This window comes from Hermetia illucens, chromosome 4, assembly GCF_905115235.1.
Source record: "Hermetia illucens chromosome 4, iHerIll2.2.curated.20191125, whole genome shotgun sequence".
NCBI classification, from domain to species: Eukaryota; Metazoa; Arthropoda; class Insecta; order Diptera; family Stratiomyidae; genus Hermetia; species Hermetia illucens.
In genome coordinates, this window is record NC_051852.1 from 70,353,062 (window position 1) to 70,375,812 (window position 22,751).

The 22,751-nt window shown below is 43.8% G+C and overlaps 1 protein-coding gene across 1 annotated transcript in view; it reads left to right on the forward strand.

Moving 5' to 3' along the window:
• The window catches only part of LOC119655191, a 64,534-nt gene that overhangs the window by 18,670 nt on the left and 23,113 nt on the right, over window positions 1-22,751 (forward strand). Inside the window, exon 2 of the mRNA XM_038060959.1 lies at window positions 4,921-5,077. Coding sequence (XP_037916887.1) covers window positions 4,921-5,077 — 157 coding nt within the window. The remainder of the gene's footprint in view (window positions 1-4,920; window positions 5,078-22,751) is intronic.

Here is a 22,751-nt window from a genome sequence, read left to right on the forward strand (position 1 = left end):
CGATTTTTCGGCTGTCGCTGTGGCACAAAAGGATGACACAATTTTTTATCAATTTAGCTCCTGTGCCAAACGCGTGCAAATGCATTCAAGATTACGGTGGTCTGCATGAGGCACTGGCCCATAGGGGACCATGCCGCCAGGCTCGGCATACCCTACAACTCGCATTGCCGAAGCTGGGGAGAAGGAAGGGAAACCCTCATGCACTTGCTCTGCGATTGCCCAGCTCTGGCTAGATTCAGGCTGCGGACACTGGGTAAACCATTCTTTGGGGACCTCAGAGCGATTTCTAACTGCAGGGTGGGAGAGTTGCTTTCCTTCGTGAATGCTACGGGCTGGCTCTGAAGATCCGAGCCGACTGGACCCTACTTCCCTGCTCCCATAACAACAGTCACGGTCTTAGGAGTTTGTGGCATCAAAACGGCACGCCGAAACGCTAATTGGGCTAATGGGCTACCCTACCTAGCAATTGGACTGCAAATACGATTTCAAGGGTTTCTGAGTAAGGACCTAGGCCATATATTCCTGCCCCCTTTTCGTAAGGACGTGTTTAACTGCGCGCGGTCTTGCGCCTCCTGGCATTCGGGCAATGCCTGGGGTAGTCTGAACTTTTGAGCCAGAGAGTGCATCGCATGCCAAAAGGTAAAGTCACTAGATATGCTAGGAAGGAAGTAGATGTGTTCCCTATCACCGACCAAGCGCTTCCACACCATCCACCTCGACATTACAGGCCCATTGCGAGACTGTCATGGCTACAAGTATTGCCTGACGATCATCGATCGGTGTAAACGGTGGCTTGAGGCAATACCTCTAAAGGACATAACAGCGCAGTCATATGTTGAGGCCCTCTGTTAAGAGTGGATTTCGTGCTTTGGTGTTCCCGCCGTCATGATCACAAACCAGGGAATGCGATTTGAATCTACTTTCTTCTCGGAGCTCGGAAAGCTCCTGAAATTCAAATCTCAGCGGACAACTGAATATTATCCGCAGTCCAATGGGATGCTAAAACGCCGGCACCGGGTGCTGAAGCCAGCCATTATGGCGTGCGGCGAGCCATCTTGGTCGCAGGTCATGCCTTTCTTTCTGTTTGGCCTCCGTACAGCCGCCCGCGAAGAGTTTGCTGCCAGCCCTGCTGAGCTGGTATACGGGAAGAACCTTCGAATGACGATCTGGTCCTTGAAAAAATTCACGGCTTTGGGGAGATCGGATTGTTGCGCTTACTACGGGAGGCCGTGTCCAAATTAAAGCCACCTCCATCATCTCGTCACACGCAACCGATGGTCAACAACCCTGGTGAGGGCTGATACCCTCCGGAAGCCGCTCTTATAAGTGTGGGGAGCACGCGTTCAGCTTAGACGTCGGTGCCAAGCTTAAGAGTATCTCCTCCTCCCTCTTTCTACCAGGAAGCAGACGACACCGGAAAGAAGCGAGAGTGCCACGAAGCCGATTTGAAAGAACGAATTAATTAATTAATTGAATTAAATGCGTTCTTAATTAAAAAATAGAAATATGTATATATAAAATGTTCAGTCCCAATCTCTCTGCCTTTCTTACAGAATTTCAGTAGAGCCTTAATAAGCTAAAGTTAAAGGGAACCGTCAAGTGAGTTTAGCGTTTCATGTATGAACGGTTTTGTGTATTCTTTACGTCAAAGTATTTGAACGCACGACAGTTCCGTCTGTGTTTAGTTCGTAACGTATATGTATATGTATTTAGTATGTCAAGCTTTTCAATTTAGAGTGACAATCGCATCTACGCTATGCGATGCGACTCTACATTCAGCACAACTGCTGTGACGCGGCATGTCTATATTACATTCACTGCAAACAATTGCATGTTTTGACAACCATAGCAGCCAAGTAAATCCACTGATCGTATATGGAAATGACACGCGACGCTGCAGAATATTCTCTGCCGGGCAACTCGGTTGCGTCGCGTGGCTTAGCTGAATGTCGCGCCGCGTAGCGTCGCTTAGTTGAATGTTGCGCCACGCAGCGTCGCTCAAGCATGTGTTGCTGCCTACAAAATCATATGAAGATATTTTTAAAAGCAGTGCGTGACGTAACACAGATGCAGTCGTACCTTAAAAGTACTATAAAATTGCTAATAATAGTAGTATTTCAAATATATCGATATCGATATCTGCTCAAATAAACTTATTAATAGTATATTACCATCTTTTTGAGGTTGTCTGGGAAATTCTCCTTAAGTCCACCTTTGGAGCACGAAATGCGAAAGCATAGAGCGCAATGTTGCCAAGTTTCATAGGAATCCGGCTACTATTGTCAAAGTTATAACAATTCAAACTTATCAATTTCACCCAAATTTACTTTTCTGACGTCATAACCAACTAGAAAAATTGAAATTCGGGTCAAATATTAACATTCCACTCATGAAGAATTTGTTTCTGCCAGCCTTTTTTAAGGTTTTGTGTTCAATGTCTGCCTGTCCGTTTGTCTGCCTTACCCGATTTATTCGGAAATGACTAGACCGATTGTAATGAAATTTGTGCGTGGTCTATGAATCCCTTTACATATAGCAACTGGTGGCACTTTGCGTTCAGTAACATGCGTTTCGTGTGAAATGTAGGGGAGTGAGAGCCCAAAATGTGACCCCCGAAAAGTGTAACAGGTCTCGTTATCAGAACCTATCCAACCGAAATGTCTGAAAAATCACAGTGGTATATCTAAACGAAATCTAGGCCACAAAATGCACAAATAAAGTTAATAATTAATATTAGCATATTTTAGAAATTTAGCCAGAAACCCCCTTAAATTCATGTTAGAAGCAAACAGTTTGGCAGTGTTATAGGGGATAGCGTAACTTTGGGTTTGAAGGGAATCCAACTATTATTAACAAAATTTTAGAAGGTGAAACTTTTACATTTTATGCGAATTTCGTGCACGAGTCATCATAACATATGAAGTTGTCATTACCACAAAGTGTGCTCATATGAGTGGAAAGTCGCAGCGAAACATTTCGTTTTACTTGTTTAATCATTTATATATCAATATAAATTTCTTGAGATAGACATATGTATGTATTTATATACGTATATGGTAATGAAGCTTTGAGGGAGTGCCTAATTCAAATAGATATATTTTTACATTAAAGTAGTATGTGTACATATCTATACTTTTGCCCACGAAGTAAATCGAAAATATTTCTACGATAAATTTATATACCTGCATGTATAATTAAAGTATAGTTATAGGCAATGCTTGTGTATGGTGAGCATATTGAATTTTTAACTATAATAATAATAATCGTTGGCGAAACAATCCATATTGGATCAGGGCCTTGAAGTGTGTTAGAGCACTTCATTCAAGATCGTAACGGTACACTACAGTACACTGTAGAAGGCAATGTGGTCAGCATTGCGCTGACTAAGGTACTCATTCAGAGCTGAGTCGGCTGGTATCCGACGTCAAATCACAATACGAATTCCATTGCCACCAGTGAAATTTGAACCGCGGCCTTCCGTACGATAGCCGTGTGCTCTAACCACTCAGCTATCCGGACATTTTTAACTATGCACACACATAACTGTCATGTACTCATCATTCTTCCCATAGGAAAACACAAAACCTTTTAACCTGAGGCGACTTCCGGTTTCCCGACTTATTTATTTATAGGTCGTTAACTTAGCTATCCTAGAACATCCTGCAAGAATTTCAAAGCGAAATTCGTTTTCCTTTAGAATATATGAAGATAGAACCGAGCGCCCAGGATGTAGTCGCTTTAGGTCCTCACGCAATCTTGTTACACATTGCAAATGGCCATGTGCCAGCGCATTTGGATTTGTTGTAACTGTATTTTGTTATTAAATGTTTTTATATCCTAAGCAACAAACCCGTTTATCTCAAAATGACTTTATCCACATTTGCGGGAATTCCAGCTCGAAAAGTAATAAACCGATCATTATAAAATTTGGAAATATAATTCTTTATAAAATTTCCAAGAATATAAACCAACATTTGGGATAGGATCATTTTTAAGAATGTTTTTTCCGTTATTTTTAAAAAAGGTGATGAAAATGAAAAAAACAGCGCAAAATTTCTGATTTCTACTTGTTACAAAATTACTTAATAATGTAAAAGGAAAGGGCTTCTTGGTTTCAGATAAAAGTTGGAGTCGCTACCATCTCCAGCAGTTAGAGAACTCCCGTTATGACGGCGGAAAAATGTCGCCTAATTTTTCTAAAAAATTCAAAATGTTCGAAATATGGCTAATGTAATGTCCAAATTTGATTTGAATTCCAATTATTTTTTCCTACTAAAAAAATTCCACGTAGAAATAGGCCTTAATGTGGTTTCCTCCCTTAAATTAATAAATTTCACAAGTTATATCGACTAATGTAGTTCTTGTCCTGCAGAACCAGCAGGAATCGACATTATTACATCAAGGACGTATTCGTATTTGACGCTGTAATTGAAGCTACTCCTTCGAAAATTATGTCCGTGGAAGCAAAATGTTGGCGAACATCTCCCAAAGTTTGACGTACATGCCCCTTAACCTTTGCAAATACTTTTTCGATAGGGTCTAACATTGGGGAATATGGCGGTAAAAATATTTAATTTAAACCACCTCGCTGCATAATTTCCTTCGTTTCCGCGCTCATTTTTTAGTACCCGGATACTCAGCAAAGTATTGTATGGCGAAGATGTTATTAACAATTGGAAAACAAGCGTATTTTAAATCGTCGTAAATTTTACAAATAAAACAAAAGTTTTTAATCCCAACATGGAATTATTTTGCTTAATTTATGGGTAGTAACCGAGGAGAAATTTATCGTTGGCACGTAATGAATCTGTTTGTCACATCGGCCGGTTCGATATGACCTTCTCCCTCCCCCTCACCTATATCTAAATTCAGTGTTACATCTTCATCGCAACAAACATTAATGAAGCTTTTTTTTTTCAGGTGATATTCGTTGCTTTTGTAATTTGCCACAATGCATTACGACAAGTTATGTGTGTCGAACTGAAAGATCTGGAAGCAATTCTGGCTGTTTCTCGGAGATAAATAACCCAATCAATAAAGCAGCAACGCGGCACGGATGTGTGGAGCTTTTAAAAAAGTAAATATGAATGAAATTTTTGGTAATTCTTATTTAGTGATAATCATTAAATCAATTATAAATAACAACTCGGGAAACAGGAAGCTAAACGCTTTAAATATTCACGGTTCTGTGTTTCATTATGTAACTTTGGGTTTGTAAGTAACGAAAATTTTTTCAAAATTCATATACATATTATAGACGTAGTTACTACGTACGTTCTGAGGAAACAAGCGTTAGAGATCGCCGCTTCAAAATTGTGGTTTGCAGCAACTCTCAATACTGATCATGCTTTTGTCAAGTGTAAAATTCTATCTGCATTGTATATAAATATATGACTGAAATTACTCAAAAGGTGTGGAGTCCAGGCCTAACGGTATCGAGTTAACACATTAATTCTCAATATAAGTTTAGCTTTGCATTACTGGTTAGTGTTAACAGCAAACGTGATTCCTTTTGTTTGTTCGAAGAGGAAATGAAAAAAAAAACAAAGTGTTTGGAAAAAATTTGGCTGAAATTAATTTGTGATGAGTAAAAAGCAGATTTTTTGTATGAACAATAAAACGCAAGTATAGCAAGCATAGTGGAAGTAAATATTTTAACTAATATTTCCTTAGGGGCGACTTGGGAGCGAACAACCAGCAAATAGATTATCGAAACCCAAGACAAAATTAAAGAAAATTTCATCTTTGACAAGCGAATCTATTTAATAGGTAAAACGCACAAAAATGTGAAGAATTTTCCAACTAAAAAGAAAGGAAGTCGGCCAAAATTCCTTCTGAAGTCTATAAACCAAAAACTTTGTGTGATTACGGAATCTAAAGTTTGAAAATGTCCTTTAAATTAAACGTTACATCAATTCAGACTTAAATATGGACATATCGGCTGAGACGATTCACCGACAAATTGGTTTGGGTTGCTAATCCGTAAATTCGGCGGAGGTTCCATAATGATGTAAGGATATATGATGGTCACAGGCGATGGAACACCCCTCTTAATCCTTGAAAAAAGCGCTGCGACATCGTATATTGAAAAGTTAGATGTGAATACTTTGGGCATTTTCTCCTGTCAAGTCAATGATCATAACCATACTGCCAAATCAACAAAAGCGTGAGCTATGGGCGAATGTGCGTCCTGCATGCGAAAATGACCTTTCCAAATGTAGTTGAGTCAGTTCCGAAATTGAGCGCGTTCATTTGACACTCTCATAACCATATCCTGGAGAAAACATATACATTTCATTCGCAGGATGGCAAGTACTTTTTAAGGTTTTGTGTGAAACAAAACCTTATTAGAATCGAGTCGATGTCTGTCTGTCTGTCACACCCGATTTATTCGGAAACGGCTGGACCAATTGCCACGAAAATTGGTAAGAGTATGTGATCTGCCGTTCCCTTTACATACAGCAACTGGCGCCATTTTGTGTTAAGTTTAAGGGGGGGCTCCCCATACAGGTGAAAGGAGGCTGCAACATTTTTTTTCACAGAATGTAGCCATGTGGGATATCAAATGAAAGGTCTCAATTAGTACTTTTCGAAACTGGTTCAATATTTGACATTCGGTGAAACATCGGGGAGTGAGGGCTCTAAATATGAGTATCAAAAAGTGTAACAGGTCTCGTTCTCAACCGAAAAATCCGAAAAAAATCACAGTAGTGCATCTCTACGAAATCTAGGCCTCAAAATATATCCGGTTCCGATATCTGCACAAATAAAGTTAATAATAGTAGGTTTCCACGTTTTAGAAATTTACCCGGCACCCCCCTTACGTTCATCGCAGAAGTACAAAATTTAGCATAGGTGTAATGAAGAACAATTCGATCAAGTTTGAAGAAAATCCAACTATTATTAACAAAGTTATAGGGGGTAAAACTTTACCATTTTTTGTGAATTTCGTGCACTCTACAACCTGCATGACGTCATCATCACATATCAATTCGTCAATACCACAACGAAGTAAGTTCGTTTGAATTGGGTGGAAACGGATTATTTTTTTTAAGTTTTTTAGTCATTTGTATATGAATATCAATTGTTCCAACGAGACATGTGTGTATGTAGGTATATATGATAGTATATGCGTGCTAATGGACTTTGCGGGTAGAGCCTAATTCAGATAGATATAAGAAGTAAATCGTGCCTATATGTGTACAGTAATCGGAAATAGGCAGTTTGTTTGTTTAGGGTGAGCGTAATATCTACAGGCTGTAATATGTACGTATGTCTCATAGTTTGGAAAAATATGAAGGAGTATGTTGGATTTGTAACTATATGCGAATAGGAAAATGTGCGTTGAAATTTCTTATATAAGATGAACACAAAACCTTTATACCCGAAGCGCGAGTTTCCGGTATTCCGACTTGTTTGACATCCAAAGAGCAATTTGTAGAATTTTTTAAAATTGTGACTTCTCAGAAATTTGTGTGAAATAAAACCTTGTTAGAATCAATTCAATATCTGTCTGTCTGTCACACTCAGAAACGGCTGAACCTATTGTCACGAAATTTGTGGCCTGTGAATCCCTTTACATACAACGAGTGCAATCCTTTTGTACTGAGTTTGAGGAGGTTTACATTTTTTTTCTGAGTAAAGTCATGAAGGAAATCAGATAAAAGGAATCGCTTAGAACTTTTAGAAATTGATATTACTTCTAATACTGGATGAAACACAGGAGAGTGAAGGCTGAAAAAGTGCCCACAAAGAGAACCTATCCAACCGAAAAATCTGAAAACAAGTCGGAATACCGGAAGCTCGCGCCTCGAGTATGAAGGTTTTCTGTTCGTCTTACGTGAGAAGCTTCTAGGAACAGTTTTCTATCCATATATAGCTACAAATCCAACATATTCCTTCATATTTTGCCAACTTACACGACGTATGTACATATTACAGCCATAGATAGTATCCTTACCCTAAACAAACAAACCACCTATTTCCGAATACTGTACATACACACGCACGTATTTAAATGATCGTACCCATATTTCCCGATTTACTTCGTGCACAAAAACATGCCTATATATTGTGTTGGGGAAAAAGAAATGTCGTATTTTGTCAATAAATGGCGAAACTTAAACATATCTTGTGTTGTACTTATCGGATCGAGTCATATTATACGGGGATTTGAAGACGACAATCTGCGCTACAAGTGTCTCTTGGACAGTTGTGATCGTACGTTTCGGTCTCAAGTTATAGCGCGTCAAAAATGCAATCCACCATGCCAGAAATTCGTCATATTTTACGTTTTTACCACCTGAGAGGTAAAAATTCAACGAAGGCGGCCGAAAAAATTTGTGAAATTTATGGGCCCGATACTGTAATGATTCCCACAACACAGCGTTGGTTCGATCGATATCGTTCTGGTGCAGTGGATGTCGAAGATACACCCCATACTGGTAGGCCAATAGTAGTAGAAACCGATAAAATCATCGAAATAATCCAAGTAGACCGGCATGTGAGTACTCGCTGGCTTGGCCAGGAACTGAGTATAGACCATAAAACCGTTTAGAGCCATTGGCAGAAGATTGGATTCCAAAAAGGGTTGGGTGCCACACGAGTTGATGTAAAAAAATCTCTTGGATCGAATCAATGCCTGCCATGCACTGCTGAAATGGAACGAATTCACCCCATTTTTGAAGCGGTGACTGGTGATGAAAAGTGAATCACGTACGACAACCTCAAGCGAAAAAGATCGTGGTCGAAGCGCGGCGAGCCGACCCAAACCATCGCCAAGCCCGAATTGACCGCCAGGAAGGTTTTGCTGTGTGTTTCATCATCCACTATGAGCTGCTCAACTATAGCCAGACCTTCAATTCGGTCTTCTACTGTGAGCAATTCGACCGTTTGAAACAGGCGATTGACCAAAAGCGGCCGGAATTGGCCAATAGGAATGGTGTTGTCTTCCTCCAGGACAACGCTCGGCCTCACACATCTTTTATGACCCGCCAGAAGCTATGAGAGCTCGGATGGGATGTCCTATCACACCCACTGTATAGCCCCGACCTGGCACCAAGTGATTACCATCTCTTCCGACCCATACAAAACGCTCTTGGTGCTACTAAGTTGGCCTCAAAAGAGGCTTGCGAAAACTGGCTGTCTGAGCTTTTCCAAATAAGGGGAGGGGAAGGGGGATAATGAAGTTGCCTTCTAAATGGCAACAAGTTTGCGAAAAAAACGGCGCATATTTGCCTTAAATCGGATAATTCCAAGTACGTTAAATAAAGGGTCAAATTTAGATCACAAATACGACATTTTTTTCCCCAAACCAATATATATATATATATTTATGGATGGAGGTGGAAATCTTAGAAAGACGCTGCTGCGCCAGGTTGCAGTAGTGTGTGGGATTCGCACTCACCAAAAACCACCCCCACTTTCCGCCCCTCCCCGCGGGACCACCGTGAAGTATTACTTCGCGAGGGAGGCTCTGGTTCGCTACACCAGCTTGTCCATGTCGCGTCTCCGTCGCGCCGCCTTCCTAGCTCGATCCAACTCCAGGAGTTTTGTCTGCTGCTTTCCTCCGACTTCAGCATCTCTTCCACCAGGTTGGTGGGCTCGATGTCGCCCCCCCCCCGCATCCTTACAAGGGATGAGCTGGCATTTGCTGCCGTCTCTAGCGCATAATCCAAGTGTACCTTGAAACTCAGCTTGGCATCGATCATCACTCCCAGGTATTTGACAATTGATTTTGAGACGACCTCACAATTACCAACTCGGATCTTAACCGTGTTGTTCTTCCTACGGTTAGTAATGAGGACCGCCTCCGTCTTTTCGTCCACCAGGTCTAGCTTGGCCATTCGTAACCATGACTTGATGATATGAATGTCTTCATTTGTATAAAGCTCCAAATCCTCGGGATGCTTTGCAATTGCAACTACCGCCAGGTCATCCGCAAAACCAATCAGCGTTGCCTCCTCCGGTACGCGAAGGCCAAGCACTCCATCGTACACTATGTTCCACAGCAGTGTTCCCAATACAGAACCTTGAGGGACACCTGCTGTCACAATGTACTCCTTCGGCGTGTCGTCTGTCTCGTACCAGAGAAATCTGTCCGAAAGGTAACTCCGATTAGCCGAGCCAAGTAGCTAGGAACCCAGTTTGGCCAAAGTGCCCTTAATCCAGCCCCAGTTAGCTGAGTTAAAAGCATTTTTGACGTCCAGCGTCACTAGAGCACAGCATTTGCCCATGGCCATTGCATTTCGAGCCAATTCCACGACCTTTGCTACTGCATCGACCGTAGAACGGGCTCGCCGAAACCCATATTGCCGCTCTGAAAAACCACCCGCAAGCTCGATGAACGGGAACAGCCTGTTGTATATCACCCTCTCCAACATCTTCCCTATGGTGTCTAAGAGATAAATAGGGCGATATGAAGAGGGCACGCCGGGTGGTTTTTGGGGCTTTGGTGGCAACACCAGCTTCTGCCTCTTCCACTGGGCGGGAAATACTCCTTCCGCCATGTACTATTCGAATGTGCTTGTGAACCACCTTGGTTTAGCCTTGACCGCCACCTTCAGAGCCTTGTTCGGAATTCCGTCCAATTCCGGAGCCTTGCTATCCCCAGTACGTCTGCAGATTTCCCGAAGTTCCTCTTCGGTAACACCAGGGAGAAGATGTCCTGCCAGTTGGGGTTCACTTTGATCCTGCTCCTGCTGCGGGAAAAGAGTTGTAATTATTTACAACAAGAGCCGTGGGCATGTCACTTGAGGTGATTTTTGGTCGCGGATCTTCTTTGTTACAATTTGGTAGGCTGTACCCACGGATTCCTATTAGCCTCCATGCAGAGCTTCTGCTAACATTCCCGCTTGTTTCTCCGTATGACTATCTTAAGGTTGTTTCGCAGATCCGTATATTCCTCCTCACGCTCCTGGTGTTCCGGCCTTCCCTCTTGTCCTGTAGGAAAGTCTCCTCGCTCGGAGACAAGAGGATCTCAAGACAGCGATCTCCTTGTTCCACCAGTAGTTTGGTCTGTTGCCATGGTGCAAACGTCGTCGTGGCATCGTAGTATCGCATGCTTCGGTTACACGCTCCTCGAAAACTCCGATAGACCAGCCCTTTAGCCTTTTTATCCCCAGAGCGTCATTGATTGCTTCCTCGGTTTTTGATGCTGAGGAGGATGGCCTGGTAGTCACTGTGGGTGTAGTGCTCACTCATTTGCCAAGCCATCAACCTTACCAGTGAGGTGCTAACAAATGTCAGGTCAACGATCGAACCCGACCCTCTACCTCGAAAGGTGGGCACGCTTCCAACGTTGGCCGGCACGGTGTCCAACTTCGCAAAAGACTCCAGCAGAATTTGACCTCTGGTGTTCGTGGATCGGCTTCCCCACTCCAAGGCCCACGTGTTGAAATCGCCCGCAATGATTTTAGGGCTGCGGTCTCTAGCATCCCACACCAGACTGTCTAACATCTCCTAATATTGTGCTAAGGTTGCACTAGGAGGAGCGTAGCAGTTGCATATAAGGACACCGTTGACATTCGTCCTTATAAAACCGGCTGCCAGGGGGGCCATTACTTCCTGAATGGCCTGTCTTCCGCACGCCCAGATTGTGGCGTTGCCAAACGCATCCACCGTCCAAGTCGCACTGCCGTGGTTTCTGTACGGCTCGCAAATTACCGCGACATCCAGATTCGACTCTCGACTGGTTTGCGAGTGTCGAATGTGGATGCTGTCGCACAGTGATTGAGATTGAGTTGCATCAATCTCATTTGCCTGTGCGGTTCAGCTCCCACCACCATTGTCATTGGTGGTGATCTCCCAAGCTCCGAACTCCTAAAAGGATCCGGTGTGGACCTAATTTCCACTCTACCATTACCTCTTGTTGCATTAGATGCCACAGTAGCCAAGTTTCCCACCACTGAGGCGCTGCGGTCTTTGGATGTCGACATCTGGGAGCCCGCTTGCTCACTCCCAAAAACCGCCCGCATTGGGTTTCCGAAGCCTTCCACCGTAAAAAAACTTCCTTTCTCCTCCTCCATATTTGGTTTATTTTCTGGATATCCTTCCCATAGCCAATTTTTATCCACGGGTGGGCGTTACTCCCCACCTTCCGGGCATGTGCATAAGCATGCCCATACACACACCTCTTCGGATGCGTGCATGTGCATGCCCATGACACATTCGCCGAGCATTCCCTTATCCGCACGAAAGGACGAGCCTGATGGGATATATAAATATATATATATATATATATATATACCTGACGTACCTGGTTTATCCTCACCTGAGTTGCAAACGCAGAGCTGCATGCGACCAGGCGCGTGTCATGGGTTGCGGATAATGACATGACCCACCGGGTCAGCTATGAATATCGCAAGTTAATCTTGTAAATAAGTAGCCGCGGACAGGCAGAACATTTCCCTTTGTGTTCGTCCTCCCTTACAGATTCTTCCTGTTCAGGGGGAGTAAACTTGCGTAACAAATCCGTAATCCGTAGTGAAGGGATCGACACGCCTATTGGATGAATTACAGTGACGTTACACTATATTTCAGAGGCTCCCCTCCAAATGCCTTCCCTACTTTGGAGGTAACAATGGGACATTGCAACATTGGGGCTCTGTTGCAGGGCTGACTGGTTCCCCATTACTCGTGGGAATAAAATTGGGGCTGTGGTTTAAATTCTTTAAATGGGACCCCAGGGACACGAAGACAGTACCCAACACGGTTAAGGGTCGTTCGACAACACCAGAGTGGCTCTTCGCCCTTGGATGTTTTGGCGGTTATGTCATCAACCACCAGGGACGGGAGACCTAGGCATCGTATGGTTTGGACGAACCAACTTAACGGATTTATCGCCCGCGTCCATTATCGTGTCACGGATTTGGAACGGAATCCATCAGGATACAGACACCGACTCCACGACGGGTTCATAACCCGCTTCCGCTCGGTCTGGAGTCACCGGAATGAACAAAGGAGCAACACGAATACTCCACTTATAAGGCACTCCAACCCAGTAATCAGGAGAAGCTTAGTGACTGGGGATGTCGACCCAATTTATAATGAGGCTTTGACTGAATTCACAGAGTATGCGGAGATTTTCCCAGACGCTAGGCCAAAGATCCCAAACTGAAGTTTACTTCGGCAACTACTAAAATCATTGCTGCCGTTGACAGAATTTTGGCTGATCGTTTGGCTAGCGAGATTACTGCTACAGAGGTTCACGACCTGATCTACGTTGCAGCTGCCACGGTTATTCGTTTCCATAATCAACATCTTAGAGCGAATAACAGAGGTATTCACAGGAGGACTTTTCCGTTCTGGGTGTTTCGACTCAACAAAAGAATCGAAAATTGGAAACTACCATCTGTCCAATGATATGCCAATCGAAGAAATCTTCGAGGTGCTGAGCAGAAACTTGCGGTATGCTCCAATCGCATCCGTAGGTATCAAAAAAGCTTTCAGTGAAGGACATACAACACCTTGTTCTTCCAGAACCAATGGGGATTCTACAAAAATCTCAGCAACTCAGATAGGAAAAGTAACCTCGATCTGGATCAGGCAGAAAACTTCTAGAGAATTGTTTGGAGCGAATCCAGCCGTTGCAATTTAGAAACAGCGTGGCTCCCACAGCTTATGTGTTCATACGAGGCCCTCCCCAACATGACCATGCCCGACGTAGAAACTGCCCTTGACAAGGCAGGTAACTGGAAGACGCCAGGAGTTGACAAGATTCACAACTTCTGGCTGAAGCGGTTCAAGAGCACTCACAGGATATTGGCAAATCAATTTAATCAGATGATTGCCGATCCTGATTTAGTTCCACCATTTTTCACCAAGGGGATAAATTTCTTCATCCCCAAGGAACAGGGTGCCTCTTGTCCTTCAAAATGTCGACCCATTACTTGTCTTCCTACCATCTACAAGGTCTTCACTTCAGTTCTGTCCGCGAATATTTCAAAAGATCTTGATGTTCATAAATTGATAGTTGAGGAACAAAAATGATGCGCAAAAGGCTCCCGAAGAACAGCTTATAATCGATTCGGTCGCTATAGAGCAGGCTGTCCATCAAAAACGAAATATGCCGACAGCCTAGATCGATTATAAATCAGCATTTGACTCCATATCGCACTTGTGGTTACTACAAGTATTACGCTTGTACAAAATCAACCCGAATGCGATTCCCGTCCTTCTATATACTTTCGGTGTGATACAGTGGAGTAATAAGGATTTAGAATCTGTCAATAGACGAGTAAGGGTAGTTCTTGCAAACAACAACATGCATAATAGACTTGCCGAAAAATGGAGGATCACTATCCCACATCATTAGGGAGAATGGGCGGTACTTGATTTAAAAACGTTGCACTACAATGAAGTGCATTCTCTTCGTGAGTTTTTCTATGAGAAACAATCCTCTAGCCAAATACATCAGGCTACCGTCATGGGAGATAATAAATTATCTCCTTTGAACTTGAGAAGCAGAGAATGTTACTTCAGTCTAACAGAAGATTGACACGTGAAAAGAGAAACCCATTCACGGAGGTCATATAAAAAATTTGTTGTTGTCAGGCATTGACATCGAAGCCTCTAACAAATGGTTGACTAACGATGTACTTTTCTACGAGACCGAAGCATTTCTAATTTCAATTCAGGATGCTTCGCTTTCAACAAAAAATTATAAACGGTACATTCTTCACGACTCCGTAATCGCCAACTCCAGTTGTAGGTTATGCACCTGTGAAGAGGAGACCATCCAGCACATAACATCTGCGTGCAGGATGTTGAGCAGTACCGAGTACAGCAATCGTCATAGATCTGTCTGCAAGATTCTCCATCAAAACCTTTCGTTGAAGTATAACTTAGTGGCAACCTACCATCATCATCAGGATTCTTCTCTCGAACGCGGCCAAGAGTTCGCAATTTTTCTTGCTAAGAACCCAAGTTTCCGAGGAATACATGAGGAATGGCAAGATCATAGTCTTGTACAGTAAGAGCTTTGACCCTATTTTGAGACGTTTCGAGCGGAACAGTCTTTGTAAGCTGAAATAGGCTCTGGTGGCTGACAAACAACCGTGCGCGGATTTCATCATCGTAGCTGTTATCGGTTGTGATTTTCGACCCTAGATAGGAGAAATTGTCAACGGTCTCAAAGTTGTATTCTCCTATCCTTATTCTTCTTCGTGTTTGACTAGTGCGGTTTGATGTTGTTGGTTGGTTCGTCTTCGGTGCTGACGTTGCCACCATATATTTTGTCTTGCCTTCATTGATGTGCAGCCCAAGATCTCGCGCCGCCTGCTCGATCTGGATGAAGGCAGTTTGTACGTCTCAGGTGGTTTTTCCCAAGATGTCGATATCGTCAGCATAGGCCAGTAGTTGGATGGACTTAAAGAAGATCGTACCTCTTGCATTTACATCGGGATCACGGATCACTTTCTCGAGGGCCAGGTTAAAGAGGACGCATGACAGGGCATCCCCTTGTCGTAGAACGTTGTTGATGTCGAAAGGTCTTGAGAGTGATCCTGCTGCTTTTATCTGGCCCCGCACATTGGTCAGGGTCAGCCTAGTCAGTCTTATTAATTTCGTCGGGATACCGAATTCTCTCATGGCCGTATACAGTTTTACCCTGGCTATGCTATCATAGGCGGCTTTAAAGTCGATGAAAAGGCGGTGCAACTGTTGTCCATATTCCAACAATTTTTCCATCGCTTGCCGCAGAGAAAATTTGATCTGTTGCTGATTTGCCTGGAGTGAAGCCTCTTTGGTATGGGCCAATGATGTTCTGGGCGTATGGGGCTATCCGGCCTAGCAAGATAGAGGAGAATATCTTATAGATTGTACTCAGCAACGTGATTCCTCTATAATTGCTGCAACTACCATCCTTATTATAAGTATACTCCGTAGAGAATCTTGGAAAATAATCGGGTCAAACTACTGTGAGATCACACCACCGACCACAATGTTAATCATAGCAGACCCGATCTAGTTCTGCTTCTGAAGGAAGAACGAACGTGCTTCATAATCGATGTAGCCGTACCGTTGGACCGGAACACTGTTGAAAAACAGCACGAAAAAATCCGGAACTACGGTCCCTTGGCAGACGATATGAAGCGGACTTGTAGACTACAAAAAATGGAAGTTAGTGGTAATTTCAGCGAACTTACATAAAGCGCTGAAAACGCTCGATCTTAGGGCTGGACAAAAGCGGGTATCCTTGCAATCTGTGCTATAGTCCGAAGAGTCCTGTCCGGTAACAATCTGACCTAGTGGGTTTCAGTTTCAATTCGCACTGTCTTCGATTCAAGATCCATGTCTCTGTAGTGTAGAACCACCGCGTCATTGGCTGGTGTTTGTGACAATCGGGATGTAGCAATACATTTTTGCATGGTCGCACACACTTTGCATTGAAACGCATCATCGCTGCGATGCGGGCCTTTAGATGTTGCCTTCAGCCCATCCTTAGGTTGATCGCCGATCGATCGGTTGGGCGCGAAGAGGGTCCGTGGGCTTTTTTAACTATATATACTTCTATATTTTATAAGTTTACCCGCACATTTCCTTAAAGAGATCATCCCGCATGTCGGGACCAAGATATCGATTTTTTTGCCCTCAATTGTTTTCGATATTCCGAGTCATTCGGAAACTACAGTATCAAACAAGTAAGATGTGGTATGTCAGGGTTATGTCAATCGCCGTAGTGAAGCGTGAATTTACCGGTCCAAACGACGCTTGTGTTTGTTCGCTAAAAGGGTGAAAACTGAAGCAAAGGAGCAACGGCTTTGTATGATTTTCTTTTCATTTTAATTTTTAAATTAAATGTAGAAAATCGAGTGCCAACATATGTCAAAATCTATTCAAAGAAATTCTTTGAAATGTTCACGACTTATTCAGAACATACCTCTACGGTGCGCAAAATAGGATAATTGTGATTCGTTGCGTCGTTTTTTTTTTATACACAAACAAGTCGGAGTACCGGATGCTGACGCTTAAGGTGTAGGTATGAACCCAAAGGTTCATCTTATGTGAGAAAATTTCAACGCATATTTTTCCATTCGTATAAGGCTTAAAACCCAAAATATTAATTCATATTTCTTTCAAACTACAAGAAATACGTACATATTAGAGACGTAGATATTATGGTCAGGCTAAATAAATAAACATTGCCTATTACCGAATACTGTATTCTGTATGAATGTAGATAAATTGATCGTACACATATTTCCGATTTACTTCAAGCATTACTCAGTGAAGAAGCTACCCATACACCTGTCAGTTAGGTATAAAATGAAAATCCACTTAATGAGAAAAAGGAGAAACTTATGGTCCGGTACGGATAACCGGCGGGAGTCGTCTGACTTGGTGAATGGGTCGGGCTCTCGTAATGGGCAGCACGGCGTCGAAACCGCTAGTCGTGGGGCGGTTCGACGTCTAGGAGCCACGATGACCAGGAGCATTGCTCCGCCTGCTGCAACTGTTTCCCCACAATCTGTGGCGACCACTTCAGCAGGTTCGCGTAAGCAGCTGATGAAGTGAACCGGAGAAATGAACATCTTCATCATCCGCTCCTACTATGAACTAACGGTGGGGCGGGTACAACATCTTGTTGCATCAGAGATTCGTTGAGTGCTTCCCGCAATTCGCACACGTGACTGTGCAGCGACTCGCAGATCAGTACCGCTTTATTACTCGCAGCAACACAATCCCAGTCACCATCAGGGAGTGTGTTCGACTTGAGGTCATCGGGGAAACTGGTGACCGAGAGTCGATGGGGGCAGAGGCGGCGACATCAACAACACCACGCCACACTGCAGGCAACGGTTTCAGTACTCGCCAAAACACTCTTCTCCACCGTCCAGCTGAAGTTTCCGCTGAGGTTCGGGGCGAATTCCAAAGAGCGTGTATAGAATTTTTGGATATGGATTCTTTGCATAGGCCAGGTATTTCCAGACTCTATGCATCTCCAGCAACTCCAGGAATTCTATCTCAAATCAATGATAAGATTGCATCTCGGCTGTGTGCTGATTTGTCGCTGCTGAAACTACAATCACTTGTGTTTTGTGATGCAGTTGCGACTTTCAGATTGCACGGTCAGAAGATTCCCTTTCGTGTTATTGGTTTGAGTGACCAAAGAGATCCACCATGGAAAATTCGTCTGGAACGTCGGCGGGACTCACTAAAGCAGGACATTGCCAGACTGATTCAGATCAGCACTGGCAATGCCAGCCGACGGGTGAGAAATACAGTGCAGAGGGTTTACTCGAACTATGCCATCCCCAGTGAGACATCCGTAGTTGAAATTCTGGGCACACTAAAGCAAAAACTTTCTTTCATATACAGTCGGTTACGACGATATGCCGAAAGTTATTCCAGACGTGTTCAGCATGCAACATACGCGGGGAACCAGCGGAGCTTTTTCAGACCTCTCAATGAATCCCAACAGAGTGTCCAGACAGTACAGTTTTCGGTGATATAAGCGAAAGAGTATTGGGGTGGACTTTGGGGGTTACCCGCCCAGCATGCTGAGTGGATCACCACCGAAAGCACCCGCCATGCCAATACGCCTGGCATGAAATAAACAGCTCGAAGAACTGGGAAGAAGGGCCCAGGTCTGGATCGGTTGCAGAATTTTTGGTATAAGAAATTTACCAGCGTACACAGTCGGTTGGCACACAGTATAAATAAGGTCATGAGTCGCCCGGAGGAATTTCCACCCTTTCTCACTGCAGGGATTACCTACCTTATCCCTAAGAAGGACACGGTGCAGGACCCCGCAAACACAAAACTGATTACTTGCTTATCAACCCGCTACAGATTCATAACGTCCATTATTAGTGGAAGGGTCAATGCGTACCTCGAGACCAACAACATTCTGTCCGAGGAGCAGAAAGGCTGCCAAGTTGGGTCAAGGGGTTGCAAAGAGCAACTCATTATCGACTCGGTAGTTGTAGGACAAGCAACTAGAGGGCAAAGAAATCTCTTCAGTTGCTATATCGATTATGCCAAGGCTTTTGATAGCGTTTCGCACACCTGGCTAATCGACATCCTACATCTGCATCGCATTGATCCGAAACTATTAAAGTTTTGGCGACAGTGATAGAAGGGTGGCATACCACCTTATCAGTGTGTATGTCTGAGGGTGCTAATACCTCAGAGCCAATTCGTATACGGCATCTTCCAGGGGATTCGTTGAGTCCCCTTTGGTTTTGTATGGCACTGAACTCCCTTTCATGGTTACTGAATGATGCCAGAGGGCATGGTTTTGCAATAAAGTATGACATCCTGCTGACCTGTTGGTAAAACTTGCGTGCCTGGTGCTGTTGCTCCCTGTACTTTTCGAGTTCACAGACCTGTTGGTTCTTCTAGGCTTCCTTTTTCCGTCTGTGAAGGCACTTCTCCGCTCGCCGGAGTTCGTGATAAATCTAATGTGTGGTTCGGCGCTAAAGATGTTGGACCATCCCATTTCTGGCTGTACTGTTATGGCACCGGTGCAATGCATCATCAGGCGTAATGCTGTATGTAAGGTTGAATCATCAAAACCTTGCATACAAACATGGGCTGATCACGGAAACATGTCCGGTTTACCGATATCAACCGGTAGCAGTATTTGATAGTTCTGCTTACAGCATGTATTGGGACCAGCAAATTCTAACTGATCTCCATACTGCACATAATAGGCCTGTCTTACTGTTAGTTGACAAGACGGGTCGCTCTGCGTATATAATTGATGTTGCGCCCTGGACAGGCGGGGCAGTGAGAAACATCTGTTCGTGTTTTGTTAGCAAAGCCAACACCAACGCACATAGGACATCTATTGCACACCTCTGTTGCGTTAATGACAAGAACGATACTTTCCTTACCTATCGATCAATCGCGACGGACAAATATATTTCGAGCAGATTGCAAGGAGAGAATTCGTTCATCCTCAGCACTGTCGACATTTGCAGTAGTCCCACCTGTTAGCACTACTGAAGTCAAGAACAAGGAAGCAATAAAACGAATGCAATTCCATAGCCTATATAACGACGAGATCTATGAGCGATACCATGACCGTCTGGTTGTGGACATACTCCGGTTCAATGGGTTGCGGTGAGATGATCCAGCCCGGAAAGTCTATAAAGGCAATATCTACCGTTGAAGAATACGAGGCAGACCCCGCCTCAGATGGAGCAATGGCGTAGCCCAGGACGCCAGACAGCTTTTAGAGATATCGAATTGGTAAACCTCGACGCAAAACCGAGATGTCTGGAGTTCTTTATTAAGGCAGGCCTAGACCGAATACCGGTAGTTTCGGTGTGGCAGTGATCTGCCCAAAACTGAGCGAATTAAATATCTCGCATCAATGCTACCAGCAATTACTTAACGCATCAACGCAACTTGAAAGAAGTGGCGTTCCACAACCGGTGTTCTTTGTGATCGTCGTCCGCCCTATTGCTGTGTTGATGTTTGTGATCGCCGCATCCACGAACTTCCCAAATTCAAAATTTATCGGTATAATTCGCCCTCTATGGTTTTGAGTGTTTGCTGATTATTAAAGACAAAGATTGGCGCCTCGTGGTAATGGAAATGAAGATGTTGCGTTGGACCAGTGGCTCCACACGCCATGATCACATCCGAAATGACAACGTGCACGATCGATTTGGGGTTGCGAGAGGAGTCTTCGATGGTATGGTTATGTAATTCACGCTAACAAGAATTCACTTGCTGAGAATAGTCTAAACATCGAAGTCGATGGAAATGACGAGCTATCTAAAACATTGTTCATTTACGAATAATACCTCTGCCGTCACATACATTACAAGTGCAATCCCATTTGTTTCTCCAGTGAACTTCTCATGAAAAGCTTAGCAAGGCTTCTCTTTGAGACGTCTTGAAGACATAACCAGCAAAATTAATAAAAACAATAACCGTTGGCGCAACATTCCAATTGGATCTGGGCATTGAAGAGTGTTAGAACAGTTCATTCAAGACCGTAGCGGTACACTACCGGATTACAGTACCCTATAGGAGGCAATGTGGTCAGCATTGCGCTCGACCGAGATTATTACCCTGCACACATGAACCCTCCGTCTCAGCAAAGAGCTCCCCAGCACACAGCGATCTGTTCGACAAATCGCTGCCCAAGACAATTCACATGTTTACCGTGCATTGCCTTCGACTTCCATTCATCGATCCGCTCTTAGTCCGGCTTCACTCCACTCAGAGGATTGAGAGATCGATCCTTCCAGTTAAGTGGAGTCAGCGCACACCCTGCTTTACAGACAGCCGCATACACTGGATTGCATTGCCTTCGACTTCCATTCATCGATCCGCTCTTGGTCCGACTTCACCCCACTCAGAGGATTGAAAGATCGATCCTTCAAGTTAAGTGGAGTCAGCCTTACAGACAGCCGCATGTAAAGGACTCGCCTGCCCTTTGCTGCAAAAATAAGCGCACAGCGATTCGACTTGGCGATGATGTTGTGCCGCTACGTCATCCACGCCCCTACTTCGGATGTCACGAAGCAGGTTCATCCGCTCCACGCCCCTACTTCGGATGTCACGAAGCAGGTTCATCCGCTCCACGGCAGACTTTGGATGATCCATTCGGAATTTGGACATAGTTGTCCGTATCCGCCGCTGGACGTTTTCCATATCGATCTTCGTTCACGGCAATATTCCGAATGCGTAAGCTACCGGCAAGTTCTAACTGATCGCCATACTTCATATAACAAGCTTGACTTACTGTCAGTTGACAAGACGGGTCGCTTAACGTATATAATTGATGTTGCTATCCCCCATAATAGCAGCATTGAATGGAAATAGGTGGAGAAGAAGGTGAACTATGAGCCATTAGCTCGGGAAATCAAAGAAATTTTACGTCTCGAGCGGGTGGTTGCAGTTCACATAATATTGTCAGCTACAGGTATTGTACCTAAATCCCTCACGGCTTCCCTTGATGTCTTGGGACTTTCGTACAGTCTGGTTCAAATCATGCAGAAGTACACCATTCTGCGTACGTGCTCGATGTTGCGGGGAGTACTCGACGGATTCTCCCATTGATGTACCACCGGCCACTACCACCAGCGCCCCTTTAGTTTTTAAGTAGATAGGATCGTCCGAGCCTAAATGCTTGGCACTTAGTGCTAGTATAAGGTAAAATCCAGCATCTGCCGAGATTGTGATAATTCGGAAATAATAATAATCGTTGGCGCAACAATCCATATTGGATCAGGGCCTTAAGGTGTGTTTGAGCACTTCATTCAAAATCGTAACGGTACACTACAGTACACTGTAGGAGGCAATGTGGTCAGCATTGCGCTCGCTCGAGATTGTTACCCTGATTTGACTCAGGCACTCATTCACAGCTGAGTCGACTGGTATCTGTCGTCAAATCATTATGCAAATTCCACTGCCATCAGTGAGATTTGAACCGCGACATTCCGTACGACAGCCTTGTGCTCCAACCACTCAGCTACCCGGATCGGATAAATACATGCATATATCTGGCTGCAGTAATTGATATTGATATATAAATGACTCAAAAACTAAAACGAAATGTTTCCCTATGACCTCCCATTCACGTGAATCACTTTGTTGTGGTTTTGAGGCATTGATATGTTATGACGACATCATACACGTTTTCGAATGCATGAAATTCATACAAAATGTAAAATTTTATAGTTCTAGCATGAACTTAAGGGGAGTTTCCGCTAAAATTTCTAAAATATGCTTTTATTATCTTTATTTGTGCCGATATCGGAATGGGATTGAGGTCTAGATTTCGATTAGAT